This window comes from Dendrobates tinctorius, unplaced genomic scaffold (genome assembly GCF_039654945.1).
Source record: "Dendrobates tinctorius isolate UK_male_01 unplaced genomic scaffold, ASM3965494v1 ptg000082l, whole genome shotgun sequence".
Taxonomy (NCBI): domain Eukaryota; kingdom Metazoa; phylum Chordata; class Amphibia; order Anura; family Dendrobatidae; genus Dendrobates; species Dendrobates tinctorius.
Genome location: NW_027361750.1, coordinates 7,996,823 through 8,022,068, shown reverse-complemented (window position 1 = coordinate 8,022,068; position 25,246 = coordinate 7,996,823). Strand labels below are relative to the sequence as shown.

Below are 25,246 nucleotides of genomic sequence, written 5' to 3'. Positions count from 1 at the left end.
GCGCCCAAAACTGGACACAGTATTTCAGATGAGGTCTGAGCAAAGAGGAGTAGAGGGCAATAATGACTTCATGTGATCTAGACTGTATGCTTCTGTTAATACACCCTAGAATTGCATTTGTCTTTTTTGCTGCTGCATCACACTGTTGACTCATATTCAGTCTGTGATCTGTTAGTATACAAAAGTCTTTTTCACATGTGCTGTTGCTTTGCCCTATTCCTCCCATTCTGTATATGCTTTTTTTCATTTTTATTGCCCAGATGTAGTACTTTGCATTTTTCCCTGTTAAAAACCATTCTGTTAGTTGCTGCCCACTGCTCCAGTTTATTTATATCTTTTTGAATCCTCTCTCTCTTCTCTAGTATTAGCTATCCCTCCTAGCTTTGTGTCATCAGCAAATTTAATCAGTTTACCCTCAATTCCTTCATCTAAATCATTGATAAAGATGTTAAACAATACAGGGCCCAGGACAGAGCCCTGTGGTACCCCACTTGAGACATTCTTCCAACTGGATGTGCAGCCATTTACGACCACTCTTTGGGTCTGATCACTAAGCCAGTTATGAATCCACCTAACAGTTGCCTTGTCCATTCCATACTTAGCCATTTTTACAATAAGGATTGTGTGAGATGCTTTGTCAAATGCTTTGCTGAAGTCAAGATATACTATATCTACAGCATTTCCTTGATCCACCCAATCAGTGATTCCGTCATAGAAGGAAATTAAGTTAGTCTGACATGACTTATTAGTTACAAACCCATGCTGACTCTGTTTAATCACTTCATTCTTATCCAGGTACTGACGTACATGTTGTTTAATAATTTGTTTAAAGATCTTTCCTTGTATAGAAGCCAGACTCACTGGCCTATAGTTGCCTGGGTCCACCTTCTTCCCATTTTTGAAGATTGGAACAACATTTGCTCTTCTCTAGTTTTCTAAAAACATTTTCTTGAAGTAGATACTATACGAGAATTATAATACATTCCTGGCTCACTGACCCATCTCAAGCACTCCACTAAAAGCTAGGTCGTAATATACTTTCTTTCAATAAAGACATCCAAATCCCTTTTAAATTAATTAAACCCTTTGAGAGCTAGGAATTTGGATGCTGTACTTGCTCAGGTCAATTTTTGGCTATTGACTGACTGTAGACATTTCATTGGAGGATCCTCGTAGAACAGTCTGTGGCTGGGTTATAGGTCCGGGGTTCATTTATTGTGTAATGCAGTGTATTGTGATATTGAAAAATTGCAGCATATAAATACAAACAGAAACACAGCACACATTAAGGCTATGTGCACACATTGCGGACTTTGTTGAGGATCCGTAGCGTTTTTTTCGCGCATCAAATCCACAAAGAGTAGCTCAAGCAATGTTAATCAATGGAAGTGCAGAATTGGTGTGCACATGCTGCGGAAAATTCTGCACTGATTCTCAGTGTTTTATTTTCCGCAGCATGTCAATTCTTTTTGCGGAGGGTTTCTGCACCCATTGACTTACATTGAGTCAGTCAAATCCGCAGCTAAACCGCAGGTGTAAAAAGGTTTGCGGATTAGCTATGGATTTGCCTGCCAAAAATGCTACGGAAAGGAAGGAGGAAGAGTGTGTGGGCGGAGAATATGTGTGGGCGGAGAATATGTGTGAGCGGAGAATATGTGCGTGTTTGTCTGTGGGTGACTGTGTCTGTCTGCGGGTGTCTGTGTCAATCTGCGGGTGTTTGTGTCTGTCTGCAGTTGTCTGTGTGTGTGTCTGTCTGCGGATGTCTGTGTGTGTGTCTGTCTGTGGGTGTCTGTGTGTAGCCAGGCATCATCTGATGGGACTACTACTCCCATCTGGCTATGTCTGCTGTCACATATAACAGTGACAGCATGAGTTAATGATGGGATAATAGTCCCATCATCCGGCGACTGTGTTCAATTGTAAAACAAAAAAAAAAAAATTCATGCTCACCAAACATCTAATCCACGATGCCCTTGATATCCTGCAACAAAAATAAAATAACAAACCAACATATACTCCCTGTCCGCCTTAGTCCATTTAATGACGAGTGTCCCACGACAATCACACTTGTAGAACAGTCACGTCGCGAGACGTCACCGGAGTTCGTGCTGTCACTTGTGGCACCACTGCGTGAGAAAATTCTCACACAGCGGTATTGCCATGAGAGCACGAACTCCGGTGAACTCTCAGTGATACACTGCGGGAGGGATTACCTCCTGTCATTGTATTACCGGGGTTTGGGTAGAGCAGTCACATCTCCCGATGTAACTGTTTTACACGTGAGATCGTTGTGGGACACTCTTTAACTGGACTGCATCGGACATGGAGTATTTGTGTTGGTTTAGTATTTTATTTTTGTTAAAGGAGATAGAAGGATTCGGGGATTAAGCGTTTAGTAAGTATGGTAAATTAAGATTCAATAAAGGAGTCTGTGTCATTATTTCAAATAAAGACTTTATTCTGGCTGTGTCTTTACCATATAACTATTGGATTACTAATGAATAGGTGTCTTATAGATGCTTCTCTATTACTAATCCATGGGCTTGAGGTCACCGGACAATACACAAGTGATATCAACCCACAAATATTACCCCACTTGTCACCACTACAGGGCAAATGGGAAGAGCGAGGCTAAGTGCCAGAATTAGTGCATCTATAAGATGCGCCATTTCTGGGGTGGCTGAGAGCTGATATTTTTACCCTAGGGGGGTGCCAATATACATGGGCCTTCCCAGGCTATTAAAATCAGCCTGCAGGTGTCTGCCTATCCTATGCTGGTTTGATTTTATAGGTGGACCCCATGTCAATTTTTTTCTGGGGTTCCCCTGTAAACTAGCCAGTAAAGGTTAAGCAAACATCTGTGAGCTGATATTAATAGCCTGGGAACCTTTATGGCTATTGCCTCCTCCCCAGAATATTAACATCAGACGTCGGCTTTCCCTCTACTGGTTATGGCATGTTTTCTGCTAACTTTAGGTGAAGAATAATTCTAATCTTCACAACTGCTGGAACCAACAATGTACAGAAGCAGCATTTCTTAAAATAACAAAGATATCACGATGCAGAAAGGTGTAACTCAACAACTAAATATACAAGTTCAATGCCTTTTCTTGTGTTAAAAGGAAACCTGACAGCTAATTAGAACCACAGTCAGTATAAATCGGACACTGGCTGTGTTGTTGGAGCCTTGGATGTTTTACTCTGAAATGCTGGGGTGTTTAGGAAAAACCATACTTTGAAAAGTTATCCAGGAGCTAAACATCTTGGATGACACCTCTGGGGCAGGTCCCTGGTGGCTTCCTCTTGCCCACTCACCATGACTTACTGGTCTTTCCCTATATGTTTGTATAGGGAAAAACCTGTCAATCTAGGGAAGTGGGTGGGGATAGGCTGCCAGGTGCAGCCTAAGGGTACCGTTACACATAGCAATGCTCCAGTAATCCCGACAACGATACGACCTGGTAAGGATCGCTGGTACATCGCTACATGGTCGCTACTAAGCTGTCAAACAGGCAGATCTACTCAACGACGCAGTAACGATGCAGCGATCCGTATAGCGACCTCGGCGATCATTGGGACCTTGCCACACAGCAGCTATTCTGATGACTCAGACCTCAATAGACGTGAGTTCTGAGTCGCCAACGAGGTCGCTCGTCGTTGTTATGGTGTCAAACACAGCGATGCATGCTGGCCAGCGGAACACCAACGATTAAAAAATGGCCTAGGACATTCGAGCACGATCAGCAATATCGCAGCGGGGGGCCGGTCTCCGCTATGTGTCACATGTAGCAAGATCGCTGGCGAGGTCACTGTTGCGTCACAAAACCTGTGACGTTTCAGCGATCTCGCTAACGATCTTGCTATGAGTGAAGTACCCCTAAGACTAGTAATCCGAGGTGCCAAGTTCCTGGCCAGCTTTTCAAAGTATGTTTTCTATGAGCCACTGCAGCATTTCTTACTAAAACCGACATGTTTGCAATAATGTTGCCTGTGTCGGATTCATGTAAATTTCTCATGCTGCAAGTGGTGTCATCAGTAAGGTTACCGCAGTTTATCGGATGTAGCATAGTCGGGGATTGTCGTGGGATGGATTTACGGCAGGCCCCTTTGGATTATTTTAATTTTTAAATGTAATAAATGGGTAAAAAAGGGTCGGGGAATGCTTTTTACAATGAAAGGACTTTTCTCTGAGTGTGTGTTTATTGCTTTTGATTACAAGTTGAGCAATGGGGGTGTCTTATAGATACCTCTCCATTACTAACCTTTTGGCTTGATGTCAGTGGATATTACACAGCTGACATTAATCCCAAAATACTACTCCACCAGACTAAGTGCCAGAATTGGGGCCTCTAATGGATGCAACCTTTCTAGGGCGGCTGCAAGCTGCTATTTTTAGGCTGGGGAGGGCCATATATCTATAATAATAATAATAATCTTTATTTTTATATAGCGCTAACAAATTCCGCAGCGCTTTACAGTTTTGCACACATTATCATCGCTGTCCCCGATAGGGCTCACAATCTAAATGTCTATGGACCTTCTCAGCCTGAGAATAACAGCCTGTCTGCTTTACTTTGTCTGGTTGTAAAAAATAGGATGGACCCCTTGTCATTTTTTAAAATTATCTATTTAAATAAATGAAGAAAAAAAACAGCGTGGGTGGCCCTCTATATTTGATAACCAGCCAAGATAAAGCAGACAGCTGATGGCTTATTTTTATTTTTTTTTAACATGAGCACAGCCTTGCCAATACTTGATATAGCTTTGATGGGCCGAGGTACCCACACCGCTGCAGCCTTCAATAAGCTTTATTCGGGCTGCCAAACCCGTACAGTACCAAGGACTTCAGGTAGATGTCCGTGTTCGGCCACTTGGTGTCCAGTATGGACCCCGAACTTTACAATTCAGGTTCGCTCGTCACTAGTCATGATATTTTTTTTTTGTGTTAAAGAAATGCTTCTGTAGGCTTCAACGCATATGTGAACAGAGCCTGAAACATTGGGACGGTGATTTGAATGTGCAATGGCTCTGAAGAGTGTGAGACCTTGTGCAGAAATTCAACCTTGATATGTACTGCCAATCCCATCTGCCCTTTTGATTGTTTTTGCTTAGAGACCTTACTCTCCAGTGCTTACTACAAATACCTTGATTGGTATGGTACACTTGGAGGCCTTCACACCAGGTGCAACCCTTTTAAAAGTTTTGGCCCCAGCACTGTTTGCAATCTCCATTGACTTTACTGAACAACATCAATTTTAGAACAGTATTTGTGCATGAGCATGTACCGTACTTAGAATAGAAAGACATCCTTACAATTACTTGGATGTCATCCGTAGAAACATTTGGATATAATTGACTCCGAGAAACGAATAGGAATAGTTATACAATCCAAACAGGACAAGATGTCTAAATAAGTACAATATTTTTGTTGTAGTGCAGCAAATGTGTCAGGGATATCTTAGGTTAAACCAATGATTGCCTATCCACTGGATATGTGATAACTTAGATTAGTGTGGTTCCTGCCTGATCTCTGGAACATGGGTTCCATTTCCCCATATTCCACCCAAACAAATCACCTCAACATTGAGCAGCTAAACATGATGCTGGTCATGCATGCACACTGCCATCCCATTTAATAAAGATTATAACATTGTAGAAGGTGAGCTGAACGTTACACCAATTCTGGTGATTTTTAGGTGCCCCAGCTAGAGATGAGCAATTCAGGCAAAATTCAAATTTGCCTGTTTACCCTTATTTTCCTTGGAAATTCGATTTGTGGAGACATCAGGAAGTCCTGGCCTCAACGTGGGAGACCTGGTGATTTGAGCATGAGCAACAGAGATCTGAGGCTGCGATGAGAAGCAGATGCGTGATGGTGAGAAGCGGAGGAGCCAGAGAAGTGAATGCTGAGGTAAGTATAAGAATTTTTATTATTTTTCTAAACACTTTTGAACCTTTTAATAGCCCTGTGCAGTTCAGAAAATACTGAATATGCGCAGAAGCTTATTACAAAAAAAATTTGCATTTGTGGATTTTTGTAAAATTTGAGTAAAATTCAGTTCGTGTTGAATTTATCCGGTAATCCATAGTCCCAGCAGTCAGATCCACACCGACCTAACAGTGATCGCCAGTTCAGTGGATAATGGATAATTTATTTAAACTGGAATACACCTTATATTCACTACTAATACCAAATACAAGAAAAATACTGATGCACACAAATACGGTTTGAGTATATCACAATATTTATCCCCTGTAAACCCACTGAATAAAACAAGACATAAACTCGAGATCCTTTAAGAATAGGTTCATTGCAGTAATAGATCTCAACACATGATAAATATAAAATGTTCTAGCATTCAGGGAAAAAAGATCCTATTAATATTAATAATAATATTTTTTATTTCTATAGCGTCTAGATATTCCGCAGCACTTTACATTTTAGAGGAGACTTGTACAGACAATAAAGACATTACAGAATAACACAACTCGCATCCCAATATTACCCAACAAATAAAAAGCGCATAAAAATAATATAAAAATTAGGCCTCACACATCACGAAAAAAAGACATAAAAATCATTTGAATTCTTACGCAAATTTTTTTACAGCTCTTTAAACCACATGTATGAAAAAAATCCAAAAATGTGCCTTGATTGGGTTAATGAATTCCTGGGGTTTGTCTAATTTGTAATATGTTTAAGCAAGGAGTCTGTTTTGCGTTATGTGAAATAATGTTTGTGCTTTTATCTTATTTTTGCTATTTACTTTGTGTATTTCTTGCATGGCTGGCTTACCAGATATCAGTAGCATATGGTCAGTTTTTTTTAAAGCCTGACCCGGACTCGGCTGGTGCTAAACTGGGGAATCCACTAATGTGGCGGATGAACGGGAATGATCCCATAGAGAAACTAAGATGAAAAAAAGGTTTCAGCTCACCCCTTAGCGTCCTCCGGATAGCAGGAACCACACCGTCGCACGGAGCCGCCCTGGCCTGGCGGATACAAGTCCAAACACAGTAATCTCCAGCGATCTCAGGCAGGTAGTTATAAAAAATATTCCTTTATTTTTTTTCATTAAAAGAACATGTTACAGGTAGTGGATACGTCAGTGGATGGTAAAAAACCAACGCGTTTCAACTCAAGAGTCTTACGAGTGGTAATCCATGATTAAGACTCTTGAGTTGAAACGCGTTGGATTTTTTAACCATCCACTGGTGTATCCACTACCTGTAACATGTTCTTTTAACTAAAAGAAATAGAGGAATATTTTTTATAACTACCTTCCTGCCTGAGATCGCTGGAGATTACTGTGTGTATAGAAAAACTAAGGGATCACTTCCCACATCAGTTTCCCTCCAACGTTATTGAAACAAGCTGGGGAAAAAAATACAGCTGGGTGGATGAATAAATGGAAACAAGGCCTAAACTGGAGGTAACATGCATAGCAGGTGCTCCATGGAATGCATGGTGGCTGAGTGCGTGACTGATTCTGGGGTCTGGGTTCTCCTAGTTCCAGTATCTTATGTTGCCTGGTCCTCGTACATCGGGTTTCAAATTTGACCTACAAAACCATGAAGGGTTCCCTTGTAATTACCTGTAGTGTTAGAAAATGAAGTGCCAATGCTACAGTGACCAATATGCATGTCAAATTTGCATTATTTGTATTCTGAGAGGGTTTCCGTGCATGCTATGCAAAAAACATGTATGTGCCACTACCTATAGATGAGGTTGGATCTTGTTTTATCTCTTCCAATATGAGTGTCCCGTCTGTTCTACTTGTCGTCAGCTGCCCATTGTCAGGTATAGTCTATATAATCTCCGCAGTTGTCTCTGCCTGTGCACACACATCACAGAAAGGTCCAATACAAAAACAGAGGCGGACAGGCACATCTATTAAAAAATCTTCAAGCTTTATTAAAAATAAATATCTTTAAAAATCTATACAAGTATGATATACAGGAACCTCTCCAATGCGTTTCTGGTGCCTACCGCGCCCTTAGTCATAGAGCACGCTGGAAAATAAAGACAGATGTTTCCTAAAATGAGAGTACGATGGAAATTGTCTTTTCCGTTTTTATGGAGTACATAACAGGCTTTCAGTTTGGAGCAGGCAAGCAATCGGACAATGCAGGCACCTACAGTGCTGGCAGAATGCTGATGAAGAGTGACCGCCCACTCAAACAGGATGGATCACAAGTTACAGAGCATGAGAGTCACAACTGTTTCTGGACATATTACACTAGTATTAGACAATAAAAAGCTGACAAGAATAAAAAGAAACATAAACTGTGATATGCAATAAGCTGATCAAAAATAATATTTGATTAAGGGGGAATTCAGTTTAACCTCTTGCTCAACCGAATCAGCGTCATTATTTTTAATCGTCGTCCTGCATTATTACAGCTGACAGCTCTGTGTCCAGAGTAATAAAACGTATCGATGCTCCTTACATATATTGTAAATAAACGATTGTGGTGGGAGCGGAAAACAATCAGATGGAAATCAGGTGAGAGAAGAAGATGATGAGGATTATTCTTTTTCTGCTTTTAGGCCTTGTCATTGTCCCAAGTGCTGGTGTGGGGATTGTGCTTGGTGGCTACATCATCAAGAAGCTGAAACTAAGTGCACGGGAATCAGCCAAACTGGCCATGATCTGCAGCGGCGTCTCCTTGCTCTGCTTTTCCACCCTTTTCATTGTGGGATGTGAAAGTATCAATCTTGGTGGAATCAATATACCTTATACTACTGGGTAAGTATGCAGAAAATAAAAGTGTCGGAGACCATTCATTGTGGTGACACAGTGCTGCCAATGACTCTACCCGGAGCCAATATCCTGACAGCCCATGCTGTACGTATCGTTAGTGCTGCCAAAATCCCAGAGGTCTGCCCATTTACTGGGGCTCTGAACATTTCCATAGATGGTGGCTGGTATGGTATTCATTTATCAGAGTTGTTTTCTTTTTATCATAGCAGGGAGTTCTATGAAATACTTACCAGTTAAATATCCTCCATCACCACAACTGGAGTGGTCCTAAATGGTCAATGATAACTTGACTGCGATCATCATGTCGCGTATAGTTAAACAAAAAGACCCTGCAGGACCCTGGCTGAGAGTTCATGTGTGTAGTCTACGAGCCCTGAAAACGTCCTCCCACCTGCTGGCATTCCCCATGCCTCTTCTGATGGCCTGGCACAATGTCCTGTGTGGATTGTGCTACAAATAATGACGACGTGGGGTCTACTAATAAGACGAAGTGCCAGGGATGACCACAGTTAGGAGGAGGATTGCAAGACTCTGGACCGGCGACCATAGACTACGTGTGTGGCCGCTGAGCCAGGATTCACACAATTCATTCCCTGTACCATACAATACATTAACTTGTCTGCAGAAGCCAATCAGTGGTGTCAGCAGTGATGCCTGTATGTATGACTGGCTGCAATGGTCATGCGGTCATTTAAATATATATATATTACTGTCTCCCTAATATGGATGTTACACAGAAAGCTCCCATACTTGGAAACCCCATTGCCAAAAAGCAAAATGACTGGTGCTTTGACTGAACAAGAACACTCATGTATTACATTGTTAGCTGGGATTTAAAGGGGTTTTCTATTGCCGTAAAGTGATAGCATATCGTTAGGATAATGGTATCCCCCACCAATCCTAAGAATGAGCATACCACTATGTGCGCTCTAGCATAGTGCTGTGCCCAATGGTAAATTTTCCCTGCACGGCGGTGTCCGGCCACATGGCTGTGCAGGGAACTGAACCTGGCTCTACTCACTTGCAAAACACAGATAATAACCGATCATTAAGTGGTGGTAGATCCTAGTGATATTACATTACGTTACATGATTTAAATTTTCCTTTACCATCCAGCTATTCTAATGAATTGTCAGCCATGTAATACATGAATGGGAGTGAGGGACGCTCTTGCTCAGCAACTTTCCACTGTGATATCCGTATGCTCGCATATGGCATTTAGAATTAGAGTTGTCCCTTTGAGGAAAACCCTTTAAAGAAGCCCTACTACTCCTCTTATCAAAGTTGCTATCCTCGTAATATATCACAGTCATCACATTATATACAGTAGCACTGTGTACTTGCAATTACTTATTTTGCCTTTCTACCCAGATAATTCTTCTCTTTTCTCTGCTCTATGTAGAAACATGAAGTCTCTTGTCCCTGCATTTATCATTCCCCTCTTCACCTCCTGACTCAGCTGCTGCCTCCTCCCACTGCCATTGACTTTTGCAGTGACTGATGACTCATACAGGGAAAATTGATCTCCTGTTTCTACATAAAGCTTAGAAGGATTCAGCTAGTCAGTTGTTAATCACGTGATGTCAGATTTAATGGAAAAGAGAAGAATTCTCTGAGTAGAAAGGCAAAATGAGCAATTGTAAGTACGCAGCTCTATATAATGTGGTTACTGCAATATATTGAGGGGATAAAAACTTTGGTGGGAAGAGGAGGGCTTCCTTAGTAGCCCTTTGGTAATCTACTGCTACTGTATGTCATCAGTCAAGATGAGAATAACCCTTAATTACTACATTTCTTCAGTGGTCGGTTGGATTTAGAGAACTGCATTAACATCATTTTATCAATGACGGTAAAAGATATAGATTGAGATGAGCAGCGGATGTGTCCGTTTAACATACCTGAGCTGGTGTAGCATAGCACTACTGGGAGTACTGGGAATGACCTCGGCAGGCTAGTCAAACATTTTTGGAACTGTCCTAACAAGACTATGAATAAAAATTAATTACAAACTGCTCACAGACTATAACACAAATCCATGTGCATTTGGCAGGGAAATGTAACACTTCCTTCAAATTTGAAGCATTAATGGTTTTGTGAGTGCAGGTCTGTGGCTGAAGCTCTCAGAGCTCTGACAGCTATAATCCACCTCGAAGGATGAGGTTACAGTCCTGACATTGTTCTTTACTTGTGGTCTCTCTAACCTGTTCTGCACATAGTTTGGCAATCTAGATACTGTTTTGGCTGTTTTTTTTTGTTTTTTTTTAGAAAGATGAGTGATAACCGATGTAGTCAGCATTACATCCCAGTGTCCCTTCTCCTACACTTGTAGTAGGGGTGTCTTTAGGGTAAGAGGATGGCAGGGCATATAACATAGGAACTAGATACTGGGAGATGGAGCACCAACAAGTAACTCTGCATGTTCTGGGTATTTAGATACGAATCTAGGACAAAAGAGGGAAGAAAAGCCTAGCTGCTGGTCGGGATGTATAACGAGGCTGATTTGGAGTTTAGTAGACAAGGAAAGCGAGGTCTCAATCCTATAGTAACAACATTGCCAGGACAGGACTGTTTAGAAATTACTGAATGAATCCTAGTAAATTAGGGCAGTTCCCGGTCCAAAAAGGGATGAGGTCTACACAAATCTAACACTGAATGGTTTTGTCTAGTTTTTCCAATTTTGGGAAGGGGAACTTAAATGCCCCTTGTTTAACAACTAGACTGTTAAAGGGGTTTTCCGATACATAAAAGGCCCTGGATAAGTACGGTAACTTTTTTTAAGCCCTGACCTCTCTTGTGATTTGCTTTATTTGAAAATTCCCTACTATTTCCCCTACCCTTGTAGTCCCTATGTTTGTCTTTATTACTTTACTTCTTGTGATGTTTTGTTTGAGGAGAATCTACAACAAATGACATCAGGAGGATGGACCTGCAGTAACTTCCCCGCAGCTTCTATCACTCTCTGTCTAAAAGGATGTCAACAGGGGGCAGCGCTGCAGTCACAAACCACAGCTTCTTTCACCGCCATCCCCTGACAACATCCTGAATTAATTGCAGTGACAGAGGCAGAAAGAAGTGATGCAGCAACACTGTTTCTATCACTGCTGTCCCGCAGTTTCTGTGCCCATCGTCACATTGCTTTTGCCTGCGCTACCACTTTCACTGAAATGAGACTTCATCGGGGTGTGTGGGGTATAGGAGATAGAAGCAGTGTGAGTGAGACGCCAGTGCCACCAACTGATGATGATTCTTTTCCGGGTGGTTAAAGAAATTGTGGTACGGCGCTGTTGTCACTTACCTCTATCACTGGTCCCTTATGACAGTTAAAAGTGGAGGTGGGGGCAGAACCAATGTGATGGTGGGCACAGAAGCTGAAGGGCGCAGGTGATAAAAGAAGTGTTATGGTAGTGGTAGAAGATGGGACACTGTGGTCACTTCTTTCTGCCTCCATCACCGTGATTAATTCCGAATGTCTTCAGGGGACAGCAGTGAAAGAAGCAGCGATAAGTGACCACAGCGCCGCCCCTTGATGATGTCCTGTTTTAGTAGGAGTTATACAAATGCGGAAGCGACTTCAGGGCCATCCCCCCTGATGACGTCTTGTTTCAGTGGGGGTTATACAAATGTGGAAGCAACTTTAGGGCCATCCCCCTGAGGATGTCCTGTTTCAGTGGGGGTTATACAAATGCAGAAGCAACTTCAGGGCCATCCCCCTGATCTTGTTTCAGACTTCACACAAATGAAATGTAACTGGAAGTAAAGTAAAAAAACACATTTAGGGATTACCTGAATGTGGAGAATAGCAGGGAGTTTTCAAATAAAGCAAGTGTGAGGTAGCGCTGTCATTCAGGGTTGGGGAACACTCGCTTGGCAGCGAATAATCACGTCCGGCACAGGTTTTCATAAAGCTATATCAGTCCCTGCGGTTTATTATGCAGCATAAACCGTGACCAATAACATACAGCTCATTTCATCAGCATAGCGTCCACTACAGAGCTTTCCTCTGTTAAGCCTATGGTCACACAGGGTTTCAATGTCCAGTACTCAGGCTCTTCAGCCTCACAGATTCCTCACCCTTCTCAGGGATTACCTCATGGCAGTTACAGCTCACTACAGACGTTCCTTTCCTTCCTCTGGGAACTCCCAGACGCTGGCAACCATTCCACACAGCCACTTCTCTTGCTGTGTGCCAGGAGACAACTCTCCTAGCGGGACCTTCCGCTCTGGACCAACCAGGTCCCTGCATACACCACATGTGACCTACCCTGGCCGCCTTATATTGTCCGTAGCCACGCCCACCGGGTCACATGGCTATGACCTCATCACAGGTCCTTCAAGCACTCACACATCTTTACTGCAGGCGTTTCCCGACACATCCCTTGGGTGGGTTTGTAGGTAACCAGGCCCACCCAACTCTCTTGTTACCTGGAGACTTCTCCCTAACACGTAGAAGCGACACCTCAGCAGTATCACTGCTGGTCAATAAATGCATCAGTCTCCATCTCAAGGCCACCCACCTTGAGATACATAACGGTCCTTCATGATTCTGCCATTCATCCTTTCTCCTAGGACATCCGCACAGCGCCCCCTAGTGGACACAGCGGTCATTACACCACATACCTCCCCCCTATGTTCAAACCTGTGGGGTTGAACACAGCATAGCCCCCGGCTCTCGAGACCGGGCATTCACTACACCTTGCCCCCTGGGTCGAGAGAACGTCTCCATTTGTCATACAGCCTCATCTCTACGTTAGGCCTCCCCCGCTCCCAGCGGTCATAATACCGGTCATTGTCTTTGACCCTCCAGTCCCGGTTTGTCTGCGTCATCAGACACTGTTTAGTCACTACACTCTTATAGTGCAGTTCGTCACCTGACCTTTCTCTCACTGACCGGCTCTCCCGGTTGGTACGGTCATCAGTTTTAATCGGGCCTACTGTCTGGCCTAAGTCTGACCCATTCAGTGTCTCACAGGAACTACGGTCTTTCAACGTCATCCTGCCAGTCGAACTACCCCTTGCTGGCACTCTTCGGCCATTTGCCATGTCACTTCTTGGAGGAACCGTTCGGGTCCTTACATCCTGGGTTGGAGGTGGCCGCCACCTGGTATCCCGTATTTCTTTATTAATTCGCCGACGGTCCAGCCTCAACTGCTCGATTTCTTGCAGGTACTCCACTCGATACTCCAGGAGCATCTGAGAGTCTCTCAGGCTTTCAACGGAGCCAACCACCATGATGGGAATCCTATCCACTTCACAGGATACCTGGTCTTCATCATCAGGAGGGATCCTCACCCTCACCGCACCGGAGATATTCACAAGGTCTTGCATTACCTTCCCGGATCTTCCAATGATTCTTCCAATCAGAGCCTTGGGTACCGGAACCACACCTTTCTGCAAACCCAGCCAATCCATAGCTTCCTTCGCTAATTCTAGGCATCGAGCAGCCTTCATATTACTCCGCCTGACCAGCTGTTTGGTGTGGAGACATTGTAAATGCATTTCTTTCAGGACAGCTACTCGGTTTGATGTATCTTCTCTGGCTGATATTACCACCAACTGCCGAGTCTCAGGTGCCCAATGCACCTCACACGCTTTGACCGCCTCTTTGAAAGCCTCATGTACACCTTCCTCCGCACAGGCTTCTTGCATGTCTTCGGGTACCTCGATCATAGATTTGAAGGTCGTGGTCTTGCTCTCCTCCTGGACAGAAGACTCTGGCTTGACCACAGACACTTCCCTCACCACAATTGACCCGACCGGGTGACTGTCTTCTTCAGTTCTTAACTCACAAACATAACACGATTTGATCTCTTCATGACCCTTGGCCACGATGGATACTGGCAGTTCCGTCTTGTTCTCCCTCGCGCTCACCCGCGGTAAGTCTTCGTCCATCTTCTCCCGCAGAAGACCTTTTACTATTCCTCTGAGTTCTTCCATCTCCTCTTTAAGGCCCTTGTTCACACTTTGCCAGGTGGACAGGTGACCTCTGAGCTCCAAGACTTCTTTCTCGAGCCCCTTCACCTTGTGCTTGGCCAATTGTCTCAAGATTCCTTCTCGTTTGACATGTTCTTCCAGTGTCTCTTTTATTAACTATATCTCCTGATCTTTGTTCTCTTTTGGCCAGCACATGTCGCACCACTAATTCTTTAATTATATCGTCAAAGGGTACCGCTGAGTGAGTCCCGTCAGTTGAGTGAACCCTCCAGTCACCCTCTGACCGTGTTTCTACTCCCGTTATCTTCTCGATTAGGTTACCATCAGTCCTGTCACGAGTTTCAGTCAGCACAGCATTAGATTCTGTCTTAGTGGTGGCTACTGGCAACAACACGTCACAGTCACACCACATCGTACGGTGAACCCCCAAGACACTCTCTATCCGTGTGTCAGCTCCGCTCTTTTTGTTTACCACACCATTCTCATTCACACTGTGGTACCCTTCAGGTGACTTCAGGTCAGTAAATTCGTCTGAAGCAATTTTTTCTCCGGTTGCCCCTATGTCTGGCCTGTCCACGTTAGGAGGCGTCAGCGTCTCAGTGTCTGCTAGCCCTACAGTAGAAACGTCTCTATCCTCCTGCCCCACATCTTTAAACATGACAAAGTCCCGGCGCCTCTCAAAGGTATGCACTAAGTTTGGTGGCATACTACCACCTTGGCACTCCCCCTTTGTCATCTCAATCAGGACTCTGTCCACCTTATAATTCACAATGACCCCGTGGACGCAGCGAACTCTGACGTTTTTCTCGGTCAGCGCTAAAACGAGCGGAGTTCCTGTCAGTCACCTGACTCTTTGAGTCCAGCCTAACAGGGACTCCTTCTTGGTGCAGCATCATGATACACACCTGTGGCCCGTCGTTATCAGGAAACGACACACCGCATTCCTCCCAAGACATACATCCACACTGCGGTTCCCAAGACATACCCACTGAGGCAAGCAGTGCTGCTATTTCCTGAACCTTCCCAATTTGGGTCGCCGCCCCCTCCTGGGACTCCACCCCTTTTTGGGTTACTACTCCGATTTGGGTCACCGCCTCCTTTTGGGACTCCAGACCCTTTTGGGTTTCCACCCCAATTTGGGTCACCGCCCCCTTTTGGGACTCCACCCCCTTTTGGGTTACCACCCCAATTTGGGTCACCGTTCCCTTTTGGGACTCCACCCCCTTTTGGGCTACCACCCCGATTTGGGCCACCGCCCCCTTTCTGGATTTCCCCATGTCTGTTCTGCAGAACTTCTTATGCCACAGTTCACACAGTACAGTTTTTTTTTTTTGTGGCTGGTACTGGCCCTATAAGCACAACACCACACCAGTTCCTTCGGGCGCTGCCACAGCTCCTGCTGTCACAAATTACTGGCACTTCCAGCTGCCGTTCACAAGCAGCTGCCGGTGTCACTGCAGTTCCTGCTGCGCCGTCTTCGTGGACCCGCCGATCCACCGGAAGCCGCTTGACCCCTTCGTAACCCCGCCGAGTTACCGGAAGCCGCTTGTCCCCTTCGTGACTCCCACTGAGCCACCGCAGGCTGATTTGAGAAAAAAAAAAAGAAAAAACACCACACAAAAACTCACGTGTCCTGGCTGTGTGCTATTCAGGACATACAGTCTCCGCCTGAGACCGTCCAACACACAGGGCGCAGCGGGTGCTATTCAGGGAGCTAACTCTCCTCCCAGGGTTTCCCAACACCGGCCCCACCAGGTCCAGGGCTCAGCGGGTGCTATTCAGGACATCCGTCTCCGCCTGAGACTGCCCAGCAATCACGCCTCACCAGGTCCAAGGTCATACCACGTGTTCCAGGGATCTGATTCTTCTCCCAGAACCTCCCAACACTGACCCTCCGGGACCTTGCTCACTGACCCAGGTCAGTACAACAGCGAACACCAGTCCGTTACCTGTGTCGGCCACAAAGGTCCTCGGGTACCTCTTATCCGCAGAGGCACCCTAGCAATCACCAGTCTCTTTCACTGACCTGCTGTCAGTATATCACACGGCTTTCACAACCGTCAGCCCTCCTGGCTCAGTGTTGCCAGCACTGCAACATGTGCTGTTAGAACCGCAGCCCTTAGCAACTGAGTTTTGCAGTCCTTTTCCGTTGCCCCTAGCAACAAGGCTACAATATTGCCCTTTGCAATTCTCCACCATTTGTGAGGTAGCGCTGTCATTCAGGGTTGAGGAACACTTGCTTGGCAGCGAATTATCACGTCCGGCACAGGTTTTCATAAAGCTATATCAGTCCCTGCGGTTTATTATGCAGCATAAACTGTGACCAATAACATACAGCTCATATCAACAGCATAGTGTCCATTACAGAGCTGTCCTCTGTTAAGCCTATGGTCACACAGGGTCTCAATATCCAGTACTCAGGCTCTTCAGCCTCACAGATTCCTCACCCTTCTCAGGGTTTACCTCATGGCAGTTACAGCTCACTGCAGACGTTCCTTTCCTTCCTCTGGGAACTCCCAGACGCTGGCAACCATTCCACACAGCCACTTCTCTTGCTGTGTGCCAGGAGACAACTCTTCTAGCGGGACCTTCCGCTCTGGACCAACCAGGTCCCTGCATACACATGTGACCTACCCTGGCTGCCTTATATTGTCCGTAGCCACACCCACCGGGTCATATGGCTATGGCCTCATCACAGGTCCTTCAAGCACTCACACATCTTTACTACAGGCGTTTCCTGACACATCCCTTGGGTGGGTTTGTAGGTAACCAGGCCCACCCAACTCTCTAGTTACCTGGAGACTTCTCCCTAACACGTAGAAATGACACCTCAGCAGTATCACTGCTGGTCAATAAATGCATCAGTCTCCATCTCAAGGCCACCCACCTTGAGATACATAACGGTCCTTCATGATTCTGCCATTCATCCTTTCTCCTAGGACATCCGCACAGCGCCCCCTAGTGGACACAGCGGTCATTACACCACACAAGTTACAGAAGTGGTTAGGGCTTAAAAATAGATAATTGTACGGGGCTTTTTCAGTATTGGACACCCCCTGTAACAAATATGCAACTCGTTTTAACAACTCATGGTTTTATAGTTACAGATTATGTGTTATTATTATTTTATTTCTATGGCGAAATGCTAATCGCTTTTGCATTTGTCACTAAGGAGAACAAGAACTTGTAGCTCCACAATTGCTGGAGCTCCACAAGTTCCCGAAATCCTTTATAATGGACCTTATGGTAAGTGTCTTAATGCAACATGTTAAGTAACTTTGTGTCCGTACTGTAATTTATCTCTCGGGATTGGATCTTTGATCACATGTGACTGCTTGTATTTGGTATATAACTGGGCAATTGTCACTACTTTAGCCACGCCCCCGAGGAAGCGGTTATACCGCGAAACGTGCGTCGTGGCTCTCCTGGTCAGCGGGCTGCTGGTGGTTGCAATGATGGGTATGTTTTAACCTTCTAATTACTTGAATGGGCCAAGTGCAATAGATTTATCTTGTTTCCTCCACCCCACTCCATCACTTATGAAGAGTATGAGGATTACATTCCTAGGTTATGGTTATTGAAAGGGGGTTTGGAGGGCTCATTATGTCTTTTTCATACAAACTCTACTTGCCCACCATGAGGGAATTTATCACCTTTACCCCTATTTACCACTAACCCCACTGCTCAGGGTGCTTCTTGTATCCGGTGATAATGATAGTGTCTCTTCATCTGTTTTTTTAATGCCTTTACTTGTCTTGCTCCTTCATTGTCTTTCACAATAAAAGTTGTTATTTAAATGTAGCTTTGGACTCAGTTCCTTTCTTTTTTCTCTGTAATTTATCTCTTGTGCAGTCCCACACTGACGATGTCACACAGGAATCTAACAGGTGGCTGTAATGTTAACTGCGGTTGTAAAATTCATGAATACGAGCCAGTGTGTGGATCAGATGGAATTACATACTTCAATCCTTGTCTCGCTGGATGCATCACTGTGAGAAATCAAAGCATTGCTGTAAGTACAAAATGTTAGCTACTTGTCTGCTATCTGTTTCCAGCCATTAGTGAGGACAGACAGATTTTTGGAATTGTGGCCAAGGCTGTTCCTGTACCCTGCAATTATGACACAATTAATGAAATAACATAGACAATGAGAATGTGCTTCCTGCTGAAAGTATCCTTCTTGCAGGTGTAGACGACTGACCGTATTGTTGGTCCCAGATGGATTTGAAAAAACATCAGGTCGCACCCATGACCAATGTTAGTCTATGGGACGGTGCTGATGGGAATATTAAATTATTAATATTATTGTTTCTCCTATGTCTGATGGCCAAGCTGCAGCTTTATATACTTCTCCTGCTTGACTTATTGTGTTATGTGTCTGATTACTGATTAAACCGTGTGTCAGAACCTGCCGTATCAGTTACATATACTGTATCTATATAATATATTCTTAGTTAATCGGGGTCTGGAAGCTACAAAGAACTTCATACTTTATATTTGTATCGCTTATTATTGAGCAGATATAAATCTGTTGACTAACTAACTGCTCCTGCTAATCTATGTTATGATAGGGCTTATTGTAACGTGTTCTTGCCATTATCAGCTAATCAAAACTCTAATTAACTGCTTTTTATAAAGTTCATAAAAAGCAGTAAGTCATACTACTTATGTTACTCCTTAAGTATATATAAATAGTGTATCTTGGTCAACAGCTCCACACACAATATGGAGTCCCCATATCTCCTTCCAGACAATATAATGCCCCTAAGGCCCACCCACGCAGTATCATGCCTCCACACATAGTAGGATGCCTCCACAGCCCACTACACACAATAGGATGCCCCTAGTCACCTCCACACAGTATGATGCTCCCACACAGAATGATACTCCCACTGATCCTCCCACACAGTATGATGCCCTCATTCACCCCTACACTGATGACCCCACAGCTTCCCATACAGTATAATACACCTTTTGCCCCTCACACACAGTATGATACCCCTATAGTTCCCACACACAGAATATTGATAACACAGCTCCACCCACAGACAGTATAATTCCTCCACAGTACCCCACACACATACTATGATGCCCCTCATCTCTCACAGTATCATACATTCCCAGCCACTTCCACACAGTATAATGGCCCACAGTCTTCCCCTCACTCAGTATGATTCACCCACACAGTATGATGCTCCCACACAGAATGATACTCCCACTGATCCTCCCACACAGTATGATGCCCTCATTCACCCCTACACTGATGACCCCACAGCTTCCCATACAGTATAATACAACTTTTGCCCCTCACACACAGTATGATACCCCTATAGTTCCCACACACAGAATATTGATAACACAGCTCCACCCACAGACAGTATAATTCCTCCACAGTACCCCACACACACACTATGATGCCCCTCATCTCTCACAGTATCATACATTCCCAGCCACTTCCACACAGTATCATGGCCCACAGTCTTCCCCTCACTCAGTATGATTCACCCACACAGTATGATTCTACCACAGCCCCCAAAACAGTATGATTGCCTCACAGCCATCCACACAGAATGATGCTTCCACTGCCCCTCACACAGTATGATACCCCCCAAATACTCCCATACACAGTATGATTCCCCCACACAGTATGATGTCCCCAACACCATATAAATAATATGACACTCCACAGCACCCAACATAGTATGATACACTCAATATAGTACCCCACTGCCCCATACACAGTATAATACACCCACTGCTCCCCACAAAGTATGATACCCCACAGAAATCATGATGCCCCCACATACTTCTATAGACTATATGAGTCCCCCACACACTATTATGTTGTGATATCCCTTTCACATAGTATGATTCTTCCACAGCCCCCTACACAGTATGATGCCAACACAGTTCCCCACTTAATATGATGCTCCCTACACAGTATGATACCCCCACTGCCCATTGCAGCAGAACTGTAGATATGGACAAATCAATAGATTAGTATAAGGTTTTTATGTATCTTAGCACATTCCCTCATTTTATGTACGGTATGTTTTTTTATTTATATACAATTGAAGCCAGAAGTTTACATACACTATATAAAAGACACATATGCTTGTTTTTCTCAATATCTGACATGAAATCAGAATAAAACTTTCCCATTTTAGGTCAATTAGGAATACCATAATTATTAATATTTGCCTAGTGCCAGAATAATGAGAGAGAATGGTTTAAGGCATTTTTATTACTTACTGCGAAGTAAAAAGTTTACATACATTTTATTAGTATTTGGTACCATTGCCCTTAAACTGAATGACTTGGGTCAAATGTTTGGGATATCCTTCCTCAAGTTTCTCACAATAGTTGGTCGGAATTTGGGTCCATTCCTCCTGACAAAACTGGTGTAACTGGTCCAGGTTTGTAGGTCACCTTGCTTACACCAGTCTTTTCAGCTTTGCCTGTAAATTTTCAATAGGATTGAGATCAGGGCTTTGTCACTTCAAAACATTGACTTTGTTATCGATAAGCCACTTTGTTACCATTTTGGCAGAATGCTTCTGGTCATTGTCCATTTGAAATACCCATTTCTGCCCAAGCTTTAACTTCCTGGCTGATGTGTTGAAATGTTGCTTCAGTATTGCCACATAATCTTCTTTTCTCATGATGCCATCTACTTTGTGAAGTGCAGCAGTCCCTCCTGCAGCAAAACAACCCCACAACATGAAGCTGCCACCCCTGTGTTTCACAGTTGGGATGGTGTTCTTAGGTTTCCAAGCTTCTCCCTTTTTCCTCCAAACGTAACAATGGTCATTATGCCCAAAATGTTCAATTTTCGTTTCATCAGACCACAGGACATGTCTCCAAAAATTAAGGTCTTTGTTCCTGTGTGCATTTGCAAATATTGGTTTTGTTTTTGTGTTTCTTTTGGAATAATGGTTTCTTCCTGGCAGAGTGGCTTTTCAGCCCATGTTGATTCAGTACTCATTTCACTCTGGATATTGACACAATCTTACCAGCTTCCACCATCATCTTCGCAAGGTCTATTGCTTTTGTCCTTGGGTTGATATGCACATGTTGAAACAAAGCATGTTCATCTCTGGGACACAGTACCCATCTCCTTCCTGAGTAGTATGATGGCTAGACATTTCCATCTTGTTTGTACTTGTGTATAATTGTTTGTACAGATGAACGAGGCACAGTAAGGTATCTTGAAATTGTACCCAAGGATGAGAAAGACGTGCAAGTCCACAATTCTCTTCCTGTTATCTTGGCTGATTTCTTGAGCCTTTTCCATGATGCTACACAAAGAAGCAGTGTGATTCAGGTGTGCATTAAATTATGGTTATCCACAGGTGTGTCTCTAATTAATTAACTCAGATGTTGCCAAAAGAGTTTCCAAACCCATGACATCATCATATGGGCAGTCCAGAATTGTTTAAAGGCATAGTAATCTTTTGACTTTGCAGTGAGTAATAAAAATGTCTGAAAACATTCTCTCTCTTTATTCTGGCATTTGGCAAATATTAATAGTTATGGTAATCCTAATTGACCTAAAATGGGAAAGGTGTATTATTTCATGTCAGATATTGAGAAAAACATACATATTTTTTTTTTTTACATAGTGTATGTAAAACTTCCGGTTTCAACTGTAACTGATTTTGTTTCCTATTAAAAAGACACCCAAAGCTTTGGAAATATTACCCGCATATTATGATGCAACCCTACATGTTTCACAATTTGATAAGTTTGTATGTGACCAATAATTTATTTTGTATGAAAATATAACATATTTGTTTAATTTTTCAGGACTGTGACTCAAAAATTCCTAGTACATTCAGAAATAATGGTGCATGTGCTTCTGTCTTAGGTGAAGAATTATACTGAATGTGCTTGTGTCCAGAGTCGACAGGTTATTACTACACCCACAGTCGGTCAACGAAGCCAACTACGAGTGGTCATTGTTAAGACTTATCTAAATGAAAACGGCTATGCTGTATCAGGAAAATGTGATCGAACTTGCAACACGCTCATTCCATTTTTGATATTCCTCTTCATTGTCTCTCTTATCACAGCATGTGCACAACCCTCGGCCATCATAGTGACTCTCAGGTGAGAATTAGACATATGTACTCAGAACATTCATATGGTTGTGTACACATTGGGGCCAATTCATCAAAGTGCTTACACCAAGTTTTTGATGGGAAAACATGTTGAAAAGAAAACCTCTTTGGTTCCAGGATAGTCCGTAAAAATTGGTCTATATTTTGCCATGTCTGTAAAAAAAATTGAAGGTGTTCGTGATTTTTTTTGAAGCTGAAGAAACTTATACAGATTAAGTTTGACTGTAATTATCATCATTTTACAGATTACAGTGATGCAGATGGTGTCTTCATATCAGAATTACGGGCTGTAGACATGGATCACTTACAGCGCTGGCAAAAATTAAGAGACCAATTCCAAATGTTCAGTTTGTCTGATTTTTCTCTTTATAGCTAGATTTTTGAGTAATATAAATTGTTCTTTTAGTCTACAAACTTCTGACAACATGTCTCCTAATTTCCAAGCAAAATTTTTTTTTTTTTTGGAAAGGAGAAATGGTCAAAATTAAAAAAAGAATAAAAACAGTGCTTTTGGACCTCAAATAATGCAAAGAGAACAAGTTCATAATCATTTAGAAAAAACAATACTAATGTTCTAACTGAGGAAGAGTTCAGAAATCAATATTTTGTGGAATAACCATGATTTTTAAAAACAGCTGTCATGTGTCTTGGCATGCTTTCCACCAGTCTATCACAATGCTTCTGGTGAAAAAATGTAAGCAGTTCTTCTTGTTTGATGGCTTTTGACTATCCATCATCCTGTTGATTACATTCCAGAGGTTTTCAGTGGGGTTCAGGTCTGGAGAATGGGCTGCCCATGACAGGGATTTGATGTGGTGGTCTCTTAATTTTTGCCAGAGCTGTATAATCTAGAAATATTGTCTGTCCGTGATTTTTTTGATAAGCTGTGGAGAAAAAAATAACTAAAATTGGCCATTTTGCAAAAATTTTTGAAAAATGAAAGCTGCACACTCATTCATTGCTGTGGACAATGAATACAGCATTGAGTGAAAATTAATCAAAGCCAGTGGATTCCTTTTACATAAGATCCACTCATCTCTACACATGAGTCTATGGCAAGACATTTGGAAACCGTTGCAACTTTGTATCGCAGTCACCATAGGATGATACTCCAAGCTCTTCCCTGGTCCAACCTGTGACAGATTCATAAACAGGACAGACGTCCCTTTGAGAAAGGCTCTGCCATTTTGAGCCAAAACATTGTACAAAATTAGTTTTCGCACTGTCTGACTTTGGAGTGCTATCCCCAGTTTTTCGATTTGTATACAAAAGGGTTTTGGTGACTACCTTGGATGCATAAGAATCATAGAAAAGTAGAGTTGGAAAGGACCTCCTGGGCCATCTGGTCACTAAATCATCCCAGACAGATGTCTGTCCAGCCTCTGTTTGAAGACTTCCATTGAAGGAGAACTCACCACCTCTCTTGGCAGCCTGTTCCACTCATTGATCACTCTGTCAAAAAGTTTTTTCTAATATCAAATCTGTGTCTCCTCTCATTCAGTTTCATCCCATTGCTTCTAGTCTTTCCTTGCGCAAATGAGAATAAAGATGATCCTTCTACAATGTGACAGCCCTTGAAATATTTGTAGACAGCTATTAAGTCTCCTCTCAGTCTTCTCTTCTGCAAGCTAAACATTCCCAAATCCTGCAACCTTTCCTCATAAGACAGGGTTTGCAGACCGGTCACCATTCTGTTCGCTGTTTTCTGAACTTGCTCTAGTTTGTTGATGTCTTTTTTAAAATGTGTCGCCCAAAACTGGACACAGTATTCCAGATGAGGTCTGACCAAAGAGGAGTAGAGGGAAATAATGACTTCACGTGATCTAGACTGTATGCTTCTGTTAATACATCCTAGAATGGCATTTGCCTTTTTGCTGCTGCATCACACTGTTGACTCATGTTCAGTCTGTGATCTATTAGTATACCCAAGTCTTTTTCACATGTGCTTTTGTTAAGACGTGTTAATGATATACAAATTATGAAAAAATGGAAACAAAATTTTCAAAACATCTTCATTTGTTCAGTGTCACATATGAGAGCCATATAATGTGTTATACTGTGATTGAGGTAAATAATGGCTGTCTGATGAATGTTCCTCCATGCTGAAAGCATTTGCACACGCAAACAATAAAAATTCACTCCCTGTGCAATTACTTATCAATGACTTGATGTGCTCGATTGAGTCAAGTCCGGAGATGTTTAGGCCACACAGGCTGCTCCCAGTAGCACAAACAACATGTAGTGTGGTGTTGTTGTGTTCTAAACCAGCTCCAGGGACACTTTCACATTCCCTTTGTGGAGATCATTTCACGGTGCTGCCCATGTTGTCTGCAGAGGAATCGCTATCCATCATTGTGTCCAAGGCAAAAGCAGGACGCATCGCGAGTATTCTGTGTGTGGCGTTCAATGATACTGAATAAATCGATTATG

The 25,246-nt window shown here is 43.2% G+C and overlaps 1 protein-coding gene across 1 annotated transcript in view; it reads left to right on the top strand.

Moving 5' to 3' along the window:
- The window catches only part of SLCO5A1 (solute carrier organic anion transporter family member 5A1), a 189,126-nt gene that overhangs the window by 140,616 nt on the left and 23,264 nt on the right, over window positions 1-25,246 (top strand). The window contains exons 6-8 of the mRNA XM_073583864.1: window positions 8,552-8,750; window positions 18,549-18,708; window positions 22,564-22,805. Coding sequence (XP_073439965.1) covers window positions 8,552-8,750; window positions 18,549-18,708; window positions 22,564-22,805 — 601 coding nt within the window. The remainder of the gene's footprint in view (window positions 1-8,551; window positions 8,751-18,548; window positions 18,709-22,563; window positions 22,806-25,246) is intronic.